Source organism: Bubalus bubalis, chromosome 10, assembly GCF_019923935.1.
Source record: "Bubalus bubalis isolate 160015118507 breed Murrah chromosome 10, NDDB_SH_1, whole genome shotgun sequence".
Taxonomy (NCBI): Eukaryota; Metazoa; Chordata; class Mammalia; order Artiodactyla; family Bovidae; genus Bubalus; species Bubalus bubalis.
This window is the reverse complement of record NC_059166.1, coordinates 60,435,154-60,448,741: the sequence shown is the minus strand read 5'-3', so window position 1 is coordinate 60,448,741 and position 13,588 is coordinate 60,435,154. Positions and strand designations below refer to the sequence as shown.

The window sequence follows — 13,588 nt, the reverse complement described above, 5'->3', positions numbered from 1 at the left end:
ATAATATAACTCTATTTTTAAATAACTCTTTTTATAGAACCTTAGTCAATATCAGCCATAGATTGTCAACCTCCTATTTCTGACTCTTATTTTAGAACTAAATGTATAATGTTACCCATACCAAGTATCTTGGATATCTGTTTCAATCAGTCTTGAAAGTCTACAGAGCTGAACTTCTGAGAGCTTCTACCCTGGACCTGTAGAGTACACAGATAATGCACTGACTGAATGGCAATAAGGAAATATTTTAACTTCTGTTTAATCTATGTTTTAATGTAGAAATAAGGAAAGGAATTAAGCTTTGTTCTTACTACTAGTAATAATATGACTAATATTTGCTATAAATATTCCCAAGTACATGTGTGTAACATTTACAAATATAAATCTGATGGGGATGCAGGTTCTACTTTTGACTAGGGAGATTGGATTATATGATTAAAAAATGTTTACTGAGGGACTTCCTTGGCGGTCCAGCAGTTAAGAAGTTAAGACTCTGTGCTTCCACTGTAGGGAGGCAAGGGTTTGATCCCTGGTTAAGGAACTAGGATCCATCATGCCGAATGGTGTGGCCAAAAAAAAAAAAGTTTGCTGAGACTTCTGCTTTTGACCAATATGGAATGATAGAGACCAAATTTACCCTTCAATCTGAAACAGCCACCACAAAGAAACAGGTCTAGCACAGAAGTTGTCACATGATATTCATGAATGCAAATGAGTTGAATGAATAACTGAAGCCCCCCAGGGAAGCCCAGGATGGTTAGATCACAGATGATGAGGTGTTAGGGCCCCAGTGCACCTTAGATCTGATATAGTCCAGTTTCCTCACTGTCTAGATGAGGAAAGTGAGGTCCAAAACCACACAGTGACTTCTCCAAAGTCCCTCAGCCCCTACTGGTGGAGTTACTGGGAATATTCTTTCCTATAAACCAGTCCTTGAGTCAAGCAAGACAATAAACCAGAGCCCCAAGCGGTAGAAGGACCTTTCTTAAAAGGGCTAATTGCTGCTATTCACAGAACAGGGACAAGATGGAGTTCAGTGTGTATGCGTTTGGAAACTAAATTAGGTGCCAAGAATTATTGCAGACAAAGCCACTTGAAATTGAAGATATGGCCAGACATTGTGCAATTTTAGAAAAATGCCAAAACTTCCAGGTTGGACCGGAGAGACTAGAGGAAGATCCCTGCTAAGCTGTGGTTGTCACCAAAGATTCCTCAAGACTCTACAGGAGACAGGATCGAAACAGATCTATCTACCTGAAAACTCCAGATAATTCTGGACCTGATCCAGACCAACCCCTATTTCTGAGGATAACCCGCAGGCCTGGGTCTGTCCTAGGAGTGGGGGTTGGGGGTGCGACACAGCGAGCAGTCTTATGTTGGGACCCGACTGCCCAACTGCCTGGCTTGACCGGAACCCCACATGAAGAAGACCCAGTCCTGAGGGGACACTTGTCAGCATTGGAGACCTTCAGACCTCATGACATGTGTATCACAGGAGGATCTCCCTGCCCTGGACTGAAGGAGCCCCTGATGTACCCAGCAGGCAGGAGCGCCCCCTCCCCCACACCACCCTGTGGGTTTGCGTGCTCCCGGCGATGGGTGAGTAGTCAGGCAGCCTCAGCGGCCTCACTCCTCTGCTGGGGTTTGTCCTGGTTTCTCCTGGGAAGTGGCAGCTATGGACGAACCCTTTCACTTTGGGTTTCTCCTCAGTTCAAACTTCTGCCTGCTTTTCAAAGTCCTTGAAAAGGCAGCCTAGCTCTTTCAAAGCACTTTTTTGGGGGGCCAGAAAATTCTAGAACATGTCAATGACTGCCTGCTGTTGTCTTGAGTGTTTTAAGACTTGATCTGCACCCATTGTAGGAACGGACTTTGCTCATGGATGCCCCCTGCCATCTCTCCTACCACCTGGAATGCATCTATGGGGCATGCAGGGTGCTGGACTCTCGTTTCAAAGACTTCTTGGTAGCCTCACAGTTGGACAGAATTTTCAACAGTGACATTGGGCTTCACCTGACAAAGAGAATGACAGAGTTTAGAGTGGTGATTTAATTGAGACTCATACAGACTTCTCTGCCCTGGAATCCCTAGAAGGGGAGAAGTCCTCTTAAAAGGAATCTAACAAGAGATGATTACACAGCTTAAAGCAAGTCTCCTAAGGAAGACTGGTCATCTGATTTAAACCGGATTTGGAAGTGAATCTCCTCTGGCTTCCCTGATGGCTCTGTGGCAAAGAATCCACCTGCCAGTGTAGGTGACGCGGCTTCAATCCCCAGCTCAGGAAGATCCCCTGAGAAGGCAATGGCAACCCACTCCAGGATTCTTGCCTGTGAAATCCCATGGACAGAGAAGCCTAGCGGGATACAGTCCATGGAGTCAAAAAAGAGTCAGACACGATTTAGAGACTGCACAACAATAACTCCTTGAGCTCAGGACCCAGTCTGGAGGTGGCCTGACCCAGGGGTGGCTGTATCCAGCCAAGCTACACCTGTGCTGTGCTCTCCCAGCACAGAATTGTGCACTCAATTCATGAGCAGAGGCTCAACACAGAGCACTGGAGTGAGAAAGGCACATTCCTGGGGGCCAGTGCCAGGAAAGTGATCTCTATGCACTAAAGAGTGAACAGCACAGGGCTGTTGTTAGTCTCCACTTTATAGATCAGGAAACAAAGGTATTGAAAGAGCAAGTAAGACACCCACTGCCACGGGGTGAGTCAGCAGAAGACTGGGCCCAGGACACAGACTCTTGGCCTCCTGGACCAGCATTTGGCTTTGCTTCTGTGCTCTCAAGATGTTTCCTGCTTCATCCATAGCAAGAATTCTTTGCGACCCTCATTCTGTGATTCCTGCCTTAAGGCCATCAGTTCTCCTGAGGTTTGCTCAACAGCCATAGGCCCTGCCTTCCCCAGCCTCCCTCCCGCCTCCCCTTGGCTGTCTTGTGGGGTGTCTAGCTCCAGCTGGCATCTTACGTACTCGTCCCAGTTGGCCTCCTCACTCACTCCAGCACATCCACCAGGTGGTCCCTGTGCCCTTGGCCTTGGCTGTGCCAGCAACTTATCCACACAGAGTGGCTCAGAAATGCAGCCCTGACCTGGGGTTTCCAGTCTTGTTTCCTTCCTTGACGGCTTTCTGCCTGCAGAAAGAATCTGCCTGCAATGCAGGAGACCTGGGTTCAATCCCTGGGTTGGGAAGATTCCCTGGAAAAGGGAAAGCCTACCCAATCCAGTATTCTGGCCTGCAGAATTCCATGGACTGTATAGTCCATGGGGTCGCAAAAAGTTGGACATGACTGAGCAGCTTTCACTTTCACTGACCTTAAGGGAGATTATTATCCCAGTGGCCCTGACTTAATCATAACAGGGACCTCAGTCCTGTGACCAAATTCTAGCACCAACAAGAAAGTGCTAAAAGTGCCCTGTTTCCCCAGAACCTCCAGGCAAGAGCTCAGCAGGGTCAACACCTTGATTTCAACATGGTGTCACCCTGTGCCTAGAGCCCAGGCATCTGTGCCAGCCTTCTGATTTATAGAACTTAACTGTGAACTCATAAATGGGTATTGTTCCAAGCAGGTAAATTGGTAGTTATTTTTGTGATGCTGTAGAAAACCAATATAAGTGAATACTGAGTTGTGTTGGAGCTGTGGATTCTCCACATTTATCCTGGCACCTGCATCTCAGGTCAGCAGCTGTAGCCACACTTTGTTGACTGTCAGTCTTAGATTGCAGACTTCCAGCAGAAGAGCCTGGCCGCCTGGTTCTCTCTGAATATAATTCAGCAACAAGAGGGACTCTTGGTTTCCAGCACTCTGCTGCCAGCTGCAAGACAAAGATGAACTTGGCCTTTCTGCCCTCGGGGGCTTCTAATCTAGTAACTGAACAATCACATAAAGAGTATAATACAAAGTAGATCAAGACAAGGGAAGTTATATCCAGTATGTGAAATCAAAAACTTCTTAGAGGAAGTGACATTGGAGCTGAACCCTGAAAGCTGAGTGGGGTTTTTACTTTAGGGATGAAAGCAGGAAATTGAGTGAATTTTTAAAGAAATAGTGGTTTAGAAATGAAACAGTACTCTGGGTCCATGGTGTGTGAAGCCTCTTGAATCATTGGCAGTAGTGTGTTTGGGAGACTTGGTGAGAAATTGGGGGCCATAGAAAGTTTAGAGGCTGGGGTGGGTAAAATCAAGGCTGAGTATGTAGGATGGATTAAAGTAGAGGCGGGTAGGAAATGAGGATTGTTTGCAGACCGTGGGAGAAGAGGTAAAAGTTAATCAGAGCCTGCATTGTGACGCTGGCAGTTGGGACAGAGGAAGGAGAGAATGTCCTAGTCGTGGGAGAAGATAGAAATTCCACCAGTGGAGCCACAAAATCAACATAGCATCCCATGTCCATCCATCAGTCCCACCTTCCTCCACTCATTCCAGTATTTAAGATGTGTTGTATGTCTCCTGTAGCCAATAATCTGTCCCAGGTTCTGCCCCAAAGACAAACATCACGACATTTGAGGAAATATGACTGTGTTACCAAGAGGCAAATGTTAAGTCCTGTAAGAGAAGTGTGGCTGAAGAACTACAGACTCAGGAGGGAGGAAGATGGTACCCAGCTGCAGCCACAGAGCCTTTGAGAGACAATGATGTGGGGTCACTGTTTAACTTGTAGGTGGCAAATTTAAAAGGAGAAGGGTCTTTTCATCTCTCCTCTAACTACCTTGAAACTTCATCTCATCCCAGTACATACACACCCCCACCCTTACCCACACATCCACCCACCACACACACCACACACAGGCACACACATACACACTTCAGCTGGAGCCGGCTGACTTGAACCCCACAATGACAAACATGGAGAAATAGTTATTCCTGCAAATGCTCAGTTGGGTTGTTCTAGAAGACAACTGGGTAGCCCTTAGACACTGGCTTCCTTCACTCACCTCCCTGACTGACCACCCGAGCTGTGATTGTTTTCATGAGCACACTGGCTAAGAGACACACAGCATCGCTTTTGTTCAGCCACCACCAGACCAGCCAAGGGCCGACTAGGCCAACAGGGCTCTTCCTCCTTCCCCCTCGGTTCTGGGTAAGCACACATCTTCCACCCTTACTTTAAAGGCAGACAATTTGTTTTTATCATTTGCCAACACAGCTGAGGATGATTATTAATTAATCAAAAACACTGACTTTTAACTTCCCACGCTCTCTCCAGAGATGCTCCAGTGACAGCGTGCATCTGGACTTCAGAGCTGTTTAGATAGAAGTGGGCACCATGCAGCAAAGACTTGTTTTTTTTTTTTTTTCCCCTGGTTTATTCTTTTTAAAAACTCAACTCTAGTTTAATCCCATTTAGCCAGTAAACTTGATTTTAAGGTGGTCCCTTTTTGTGGGGTTTTCTATTGGTCTTTTTTATACAGCTTCCTTTGAAACCAGAAATGCTGTGTCAGGATTTCACAAAAAGGAAAATAAGTTCAGAACATTTTCTGTTCATGAAAAGCTCAGACCAAAGCACACAAGCAGCATGTTTCCATGAATAATGAAACGCCATTGTCCTCCTCTGCTGGTGAGCTTCTGTGCTGGTAGTGCCCTCCAAATTCAAGGTCTCAGCAAGGAGTACCTAACAGCTGCCGAGAGCAAGTTTGAAATGTTACAGTTGAAACATCACAGCAAAGGCTGATCTGTTTCAATGGGCTGAGGTTTAAGTGACAGTCTCTTCCCCTCGGTTCTAAGATGGCGCTGCTGAGGAGTCATCCTCCCCTCTCTGAACTTGAGCTTTGTGGCCGTACAGTGGTTTTCAGTGAAAAAAGAAAGGGGCGGCAGAAGATCGCTTGCCTCAAATTACACATCAAAGCCTAATGGCTACCTCTAGAGTGAGACGGGGGGTGTGCGCCCTTGGCTTCACCACGTGGCAGAGGCTAGAGTGAAAACTATGGTGCCTTTTTAGGGGCTGTACCTAAAAGAAGATTTACAGAAGAAGATAGAAGATTTTAAGCAAAACCAAGCTTGGGAGGCAAGTGAGCTTCCCTTCCATTCAGTGAGGCCCACATCTTCAAAATCTCACTGAAGACTCTGCTGGGAGTGCATTTTCTTGTAAGTGCAACTGTGCCAACTTGGGAAAGGTGTTTTGTGAAACATAGAGTGGAGTCCCCCTCCCCTGCACATAAGCCTGCTCCCCTTCCTGCCACTTCTCTTCCTCCTCCTCAGTGATTTGTGTTCCCCCCAGCCCATTTAAGACAACTCCTGGGCTTGCCAGTGCTCAAACCATCCAGGCTTTGTTTCTTCTCTTTGCCCACCTGCCACCCGTCTCTTCGTCCTCGTCATTGTTCTTCAGCAGCTCCACTGAAGGCGTTCGAGGGAAATAAAAAGATAAAAAACCCAGCTTGTCACAGTCCATTTGCTTCTTGTCAACAGCTCTGCTAAAAGGCAGAAGAGGAAGCTTTTGGCCAAGATAAGAGTTTAGATAAGGTTTGGGGATTATCTGTAGAATTTCATTTATTCGAGGTTACCCTCTTGAGCACCTGAGGATAATGGGGGAAGGGTGGGGTATGTTTATCAAGCACCTGTTTTTAGGAAGTTAAGAGCAAGATTCTTCAGTCATTTCTAAGAGCTGGTCAAAATAACTCGAGATAAAACTATCATAGCTACTTTATACCTTGTTGACATAAAACTAGCAAGCAGCTAACTGTCCACTCCATTGTTTAGCTCCCTGAAGCTGACTGACTCTGGAAGTGGAGAATTTCCTATCTCTTATTAGACGGGGAAAGAATTTAACTCACTCAGGTTAATAGGGGTCCGTGACAGCCCTGCCGTTCCTTTGAATGGCTAGGAAGAAGCAAATTGAATAGAAAAGTAGAGGTCTTTGATTACAAGTAATAGAAAACAACTGAAACTAATTTAAGTCAAAAAGATCAATTTATTGTAAAGATGCAGCAGGGGACCTCAAGGGACCCAAGGGCCACGTCTCTGCAAAGTGCTGAGGCTGAGGCCTGGGAGGCTTTAGGTCTCTCCATCCACCTCATAGTCTCCCCTTAAAAAACTGTCCATCCTCTTCAGTCCTCTCATCCATACCTTAACCCTTCCCCTTGTCCTACCCCTTCCCCTCCATATGCAGGGGAAAGCAGAGCTGATCCAGGCTCCCAGATTTCCACTTTCACAGGGCTAACCAGCAAAGAAACAAAGACCACTCTCTTCTGGTAACAGAAGAAGGAGCATCTGATTGGCCCAGCTTGAGAGAAGTATCTACCTTTGGCCCAATCAGCTCTGATGGGAAGATGGGGTCGTGGTTATAAATATGGCTGCTGGTTCAGAGAGAGCCAGTGCTCAGAAAAAGTGTGGGGTGACGGGGTAGGACCACTCAACATTTATTAATCCAGAAACAACAAAAAAGAGCCATTGTACCTGTTTCCCTCATACTTAAACAATCTAGAGGAAAACCTACACATGTAGAAGACAATTAAAATCTTTTAGTGCTAATTACTGTGAGCATAAAAAACCTGATTAGAATGAGCTCTTAGGAAATAACCAAAACAGCCCATCTCCAGTTGAATAGATAAATACATTAAGGATGGGCATAAAATGGAGCCCACAACACAGCGGTGAAAATTAATGAGCTACAGCTACACATTTCAATATGGAAGAGTCTTGAAAGTATAATGATGCATGAAAAAAGCAAGTCACAGAAAAATAAATCCAGATGTTTTTACTTATGTGAGGTTCAGAAACATGCAAAATTGGACAATGTATTATAATGTAGTCTTCTATGTATGTATGGTAAACTATAAAGAAAAAGAAAAGAAAGCTATAGACTAAATTCAGGTCACCTGTGAGGTGGTGAATGAAAATGTGCTTGGGAACAGATAAACGCAGAACTTCAGACATGTCAGTAATGTTATTTGTTAAGCTGAGTGGTAGATGTGATGGCAATAATTTTGTTATGATTTAATATGTGCTTATCTACTCTTTTTATGTTCATATATTTTATAATTAAAAAAATATATATATATATAAATATATAAATGAATGCCCTTATGCAAAATTCTAAGGAGGCCATTTCTCTGTTCTGGGTAATGGCCAGTGGTATTGTGCTTGCCTGATCGTGGGACAATGGTGAGTAATTCCATTTGTCAAATGGTTTTCCAGTTTCTATCCATGTGACAACTACCCTGACAAGGAAAGTATCTGGGGTGGCCTGTCAGCACTGTGGCCCAGAGAGTGCCTAAGGTATAGCCAGGCTTTTCTTGGGTCCTTTGTCCTGGATGCCAAAGCAATTATTCATCTCTATTCCCAGGTCAAATGTCCCAATCATCTCTACCCAAAAAAGCTACCTACCTGTGAGCATTCCCATCAAAACATGATTACAGGGCCTAAGTTCCCACTTGAGTTGTACTTCCACCCTTTTGGCTCTCTTAGGGGCACCATGGCAGTTGTCAAGAACAAGCACCATACGAAAGGAGGCAAAAAGGGAGCCAAGAAGAAAATGGTTGACCCATTTTCTAAGAAAGATTGGTATGATGTGAAAGCACCAGCTATGTTCAATATAAGAAATACTGGGAAAACACTGGCCACTGGAACTCAATTAAAATCACATCTGATGGCCTCAAGGGTTATATTTTTGAAGTGAGTCTTGCTGAGCTGCAGAATGATGAAGTTGCATTAGGAAATTCAAGCCAATTACTGAGGATGTTCAGGGAAAGAAAACTGCCTGATTAATTTCCGTGACATGGATCTTACCCATGACAAAATGTGCTCCGTGGTCAAAAAACGTCAGACCGTGACTGAAGCTCACATTGATGTCAAGGCTACCTACCAACGGTTACTTGCTTCATCTGTTCTGTGTAGGCTTTACTAAAAAGTGCAACAGTCAGATTTGGAGACCACTTATGCCCCGCACCACCAGTAGGTGTATCACACGCACACGAAGGTGACGGAAGTCACGACCTGAGAGGTGCAAATGACTTCAGAGAGGTGGTCAGTAAACTGATTCCAAACAGCACTGGAAAAGACATAGAAAAGACTTGCCAGTCTATTTACTCCATGATGTCTTCTTTAGAAAAGTAAAAATGCTGAAGAATCCCAAGTGTGAATTGGGGAAAACTCATGCAGTTACATGGGGAAGGTAGTAGTTCTGGAAAAGTGACTGGGCATGAGACAGGTGCCAAAGTTGAACAAGTCCAAGAAGGTTTAAAATGCAGTCCTTTAATGATGACAGATAAAAGATCTTGTGAAAAACAAAACCACAATGACAAACTGACGTTTCTTACAAGGTTGGACGTGGAACCACCATGTGGCCCAGCAATTCTATTCCTGGCATATGTCCCACAGAATTGAGAGCAGGGACTGGAACAGATACCTGCACACCCGTACACACAGCATCATTACCCACAATAGCCAAAAAGTGGGAACAACCCCAGTGTCCATGAACAGATGAATGGATTAAGAGATATGGTACATCTGGAGAATGGAATATTATTCAGCCATGAGAAGGCATGAAATTCTGACACATGCTACATGTGGATGAACCCTGAAAACGGTATGCTTAGTGAAGTGAGTCAGACACAGAAGGATAAAAATTGTATGATGCCATTTATACAAGATAACTGGCATGGGTAAGTTCATAGACAGAAAATAGAATGGTGGTTACCAAGGGCTGGGAAAATGGGGAAGAGGAAGTTATTATTTGATGGATACAGAATAATATCCAGAATGTTTGTTGGGGATGATGAAAAGGTTTGGTTGTAGATAGCATGGTGGTTACACCACATTATAAATACTTTTAGTACCACTGAATTGTACACTTAACAAATGTTCAGATGATAAATTGCTCAGTGGCTCAGTCATGTCCAACTCTTCGTCACCCCGTGGACTGCAGCATGCCAGGCTTCCCTGTCCTTCACCGTCTGCCAGAGTTTGCTCAAACTCATGTCCATTGAGTTGGTGATGCCATCAAACCATCTCCTCCTGCCCTCCATCTTTCCCAGCATCAGGGTATTTTCCAGTGAGTCAGCTCTTCACATCAGGTGACCCAAGTATTGGAGCTTCAGCTTTGGCATCAGTCCTTCCAATGAATATTTAGAGTTGATTTCCTTTGGGATTGACTGGTTTGATCACCTTGCAGTCCATGGGACTATTCCAACACCACAGTTCCAAAGCATCCATTCTTTGGCGCTCAGCCTTCTTTATGGTCCAACTCTCATATCTATACATGACTACTGGAAAAACCCTAGCTTTGACCATATGGACTTTTGTTGTTAAATATTATGTGTATTTTACCACAGTTTTAAAAAACGACAATTACAGAGCACTGGGAAAGACATACATTTGTATAGAGGAAAATGCTACAGGGCAGGGGAAGGTAGATAAGTGCACAGCATTTTTTTTCTGTGCTAGTTCCACACAGATTATTCAGACATCACTTTACTCCAGTCCAGTCCTGCAGCCTGGGACCATCATTTCCAATATTCTCAGTGCAGCAAAATGAGAACATATGTGTGCCTCAGGGTGTGTGATATCATGGAGTCCCTTCTGGTGGGGAAGCAAGTCCATAGGACCAGTGCTAAGCCCCCAACTTCCTCCTGCCTGGACAGTAGAGGTGGGCCAGGGAGAGGCCTTAACACAGCTCTGTGTTCCCAATTCATCAACACTACATTTGGCAGCTGGTTGTTGTCCAGTGTTTTGGAGGAAGAGAAGGAAAGATGTGTGTGGTTAAGACCCATCTTCTGTTTTCTTTTAGTTTTCTGGGACCAAGTGGTTGCCTCTGACACGGAGAATGTCCTTCTTTGTTTAAACAGCAGAGATCATCCCCAGAACCACAGAATGGTGGGCAGGTCAGGAGTTGGGCTGTAAGTAACAACATACAGCTGGAGAGGCCTGTGCCAAAAGGGGACCCCTGGAGGGAGCTAGGGCCTCATACCAGAGGCCCAGGCCACGTTGTGATGTTCGAGGGCCCTGGGCACTGGGGCCTTTGTCAGCCCCTCCCATGATAATAATATCAATATTAAAATATTTAAAATGTAACTTTAAATTCTTCAACATTTTTTCCTCTTTTAGACCAAATTTAATTGATTTCTGTGGGCCCTAAAAATTTATTTTTTTTTGAATGTGAGAAAAAAATTTCAAGTTTCATAGTTCCCCAGAAGCATCTCTGCCCTAGCACTGTGCTTCCTGTGCATGACCTGAGAGGACCTGGAGCACGCCGCCTTGTCTTTCTTCCTCTCGGGGTTATTCTTCTGGTGTTGGAAGAGACTTTGAGGTCATCTGTGCCACCTCCCGTGCAGGCAGAAGTCCCACTAAGGCAACCTCCAGGGGGATCATGCAGTCTCTGCCTCCAGCCATGGGATCCAAGCAGCCCCTCTAAGTATAAGCAAGTTCTTAATATTGAGCCCTTGAGCGAAAGCCTTCATCCCTGTAACTTTTCAGCAGCTGCTTCTAACTGCACTCAACTGGGTCAACACAGAGCAAGTTTTACGTCCTTTAAAGATCTGACATAACTCCCATGTGTCACCCCTTCCCCTCAACGCAAGTTCTCTGCTCCAGGTTAAGCACCCTGAGACCTTGCGTGACAGGATCTATAAACCCTCATCTGCTGAGCACCCTCCTTTGGACAAATACTGATGCACCTCAGATGTGGTCTGATCTGATCACACCTGTTCCCTCTGCCACAACAGCAGTCTTTTGCTAGTGTCATTTATTAGTAATAGACCACATGGTTGGCGTATGCTAACCTGTCATCACTTACGCCCCATGGTTCTTTTTTCCATCCCAAACTGAAGTTGGGCTTCACTGGCAGGCTTCACCGGTGACTCAGTGTTAAAGAATTTGCCTACCAATGCAGGAGATGCAGGTTTGATCCCTGGGTCAGGAAGATCCCCTGGAGAAGGAAATGGCAACCCAATCTAGTATTCTTGCCCAGGAAACCCCATGGACAGATGACCCTGGAGGGCTACAGTCCATGGGATTGCTAAGAGTCAGACACAGCTTAGCGACTCAGGCTGAAATTAACCCAGTCTATCCCAGTCTCTACTCAAGCCATTCATCTCTTCAGCTTGGAGACATGGTGTGTCGTCTTTTACTTGGTTCATTATGATCTGTCAAGATCTTTATTCTGTCCTCTGGAACAGAGGCAGTCCTTTCCATGTTTGGCTCTCCACAGATTTGACAAGTGTGCTTTCTTGGTCTTAAACCCAACATGGCAGGGACCAAAACTTCTATTTTCAAATTTGCCATTGTTTTCCTGTTATTGAAGGTTGAGTCTGGACCCTGAAATGGCTGAAACAAAGACATTTTCATTTGGGTTTTGTGAATGACTTTTGCATTCTAGGAAAGAAGGAAAGTAGCTCTTGGAATCAATTTGTCCTTTGTTCTGGAAGGAACACTTTGATGATGATTTTCTTTTTTAAAAAAGATACCAGGTATAGGGCTAGATGTTATGGGACAACCTTCCAGGAGAGATGATCTATCCTGGTCATGTGCGGTGGAGGAGGCTTTAGTGAGAGGAGGCTGGGAAAGGTAGTGATGATGAGGAAGGCCAGTGCCATGTTGGGCAGCTGATATCCACTTGAAGTTTCTTCTTCTGCTCTGTAATTCCTTCGTGTTAGCCCAGAGTTCTCAGTCGATGCTGTTAAGCTGTTGTTGTCTTCACTGTGTTTTGGAGAACCTTGAGGGTCCTTGGAGGGAACAGAGGCAGCTGGTGCTGACCAAGAGTGAGAGACAATAAGAAATGACCAGATGAACCTGGGGACCAGGACATACTCCTCGGGAGTCCTCAGAAGACAAGAGGTGGACTGGGGACACAGCTGGGTTTTCTGACATGGATTATTCCGGGCAGGGTGGCCTGCAAGGGCAGGAGAATGTGGGATGTCCAGGTTACGTGAGCTCAGCCACAGGAGGACATCTTTCAGCCACTGCCAATTTAACGTTCAGTATTAGCATGTAAAGAACATGCTCTGGGTGCAGACTCATACCTGGGGGATTCAGCTGGCCCCACACCACCCTAGCTGTCTTCTTCTCATCCTACCCACTTGCCTTCATCTTTATGTTCTGTAGATTTGGGGGTTTTCTTTTTGATCACAAAAGTTATCTGTATTCCTCATGAAAATCCATATGATCCGGAAGCCAACTGGAAAACATTTTATCCAATGTTATATTAAAATCAAGATGCACCAGGCCTATGTTATTTGCCAGCTCTCTTTGGCAAGAAGGCGCTTGTTGGCTTGGCAGGCTATCTGCCTTGTTGTCAGCACTGGCTCCCTGTCCCAACTCTAGAGCGTGGTCCTGAAGTCCATGACCTTAAGCATCCTGAATAAACAGGATGTGAGCAGACCCTTGAACTAGTAGGCGAATCCCATTTGCTTTTAAGTTCCTCGAGGTGGTGGTGTCCCTTAGCAATAGTATTGGAGGTCGCAGCCAGGGTTTTATGAGTGGGAATGGATATAGCATCTAGAAGTATATTATGTTACTATGAATGGGAAAATGTAGACTTTTAAATTTCTACACAGGAGGTAGTAGAGATCTGTTGCTTTTTTGGAGATGGGTGGGGGTTGGGGGCGGGGAGGGAGGCGCTGCGCTGCGTGGCTTGTGGGATCTTAGTTCTCCCACCAGGTGCT

General features: G+C 45.2%; 1 protein-coding gene and 1 pseudogene across 1 annotated transcript in view; both read left to right on the top strand.

Annotated features, from left to right (window-relative positions):
* ATG5 (autophagy related 5) overlaps window positions 1-5,993 on the top strand; it is a 142,144-nt gene extending 136,151 nt beyond the window's left edge. Inside the window, exon 8 of the mRNA XM_025294664.2 lies at window positions 5,932-5,993. Within this exon, the coding sequence (XP_025150449.1) occupies window positions 5,932-5,978 (47 nt within the window). The 3' untranslated portion in view covers window positions 5,979-5,993. The remainder of the gene's footprint in view (window positions 1-5,931) is intronic.
* Window positions 5,994-6,142: 149 nt separating this feature from the next.
* On the top strand, window positions 6,143-9,922 carry LOC112587482 (annotated as a pseudogene).
* The last annotated feature ends 3,666 nt before the right edge of the window (window positions 9,923-13,588 follow it).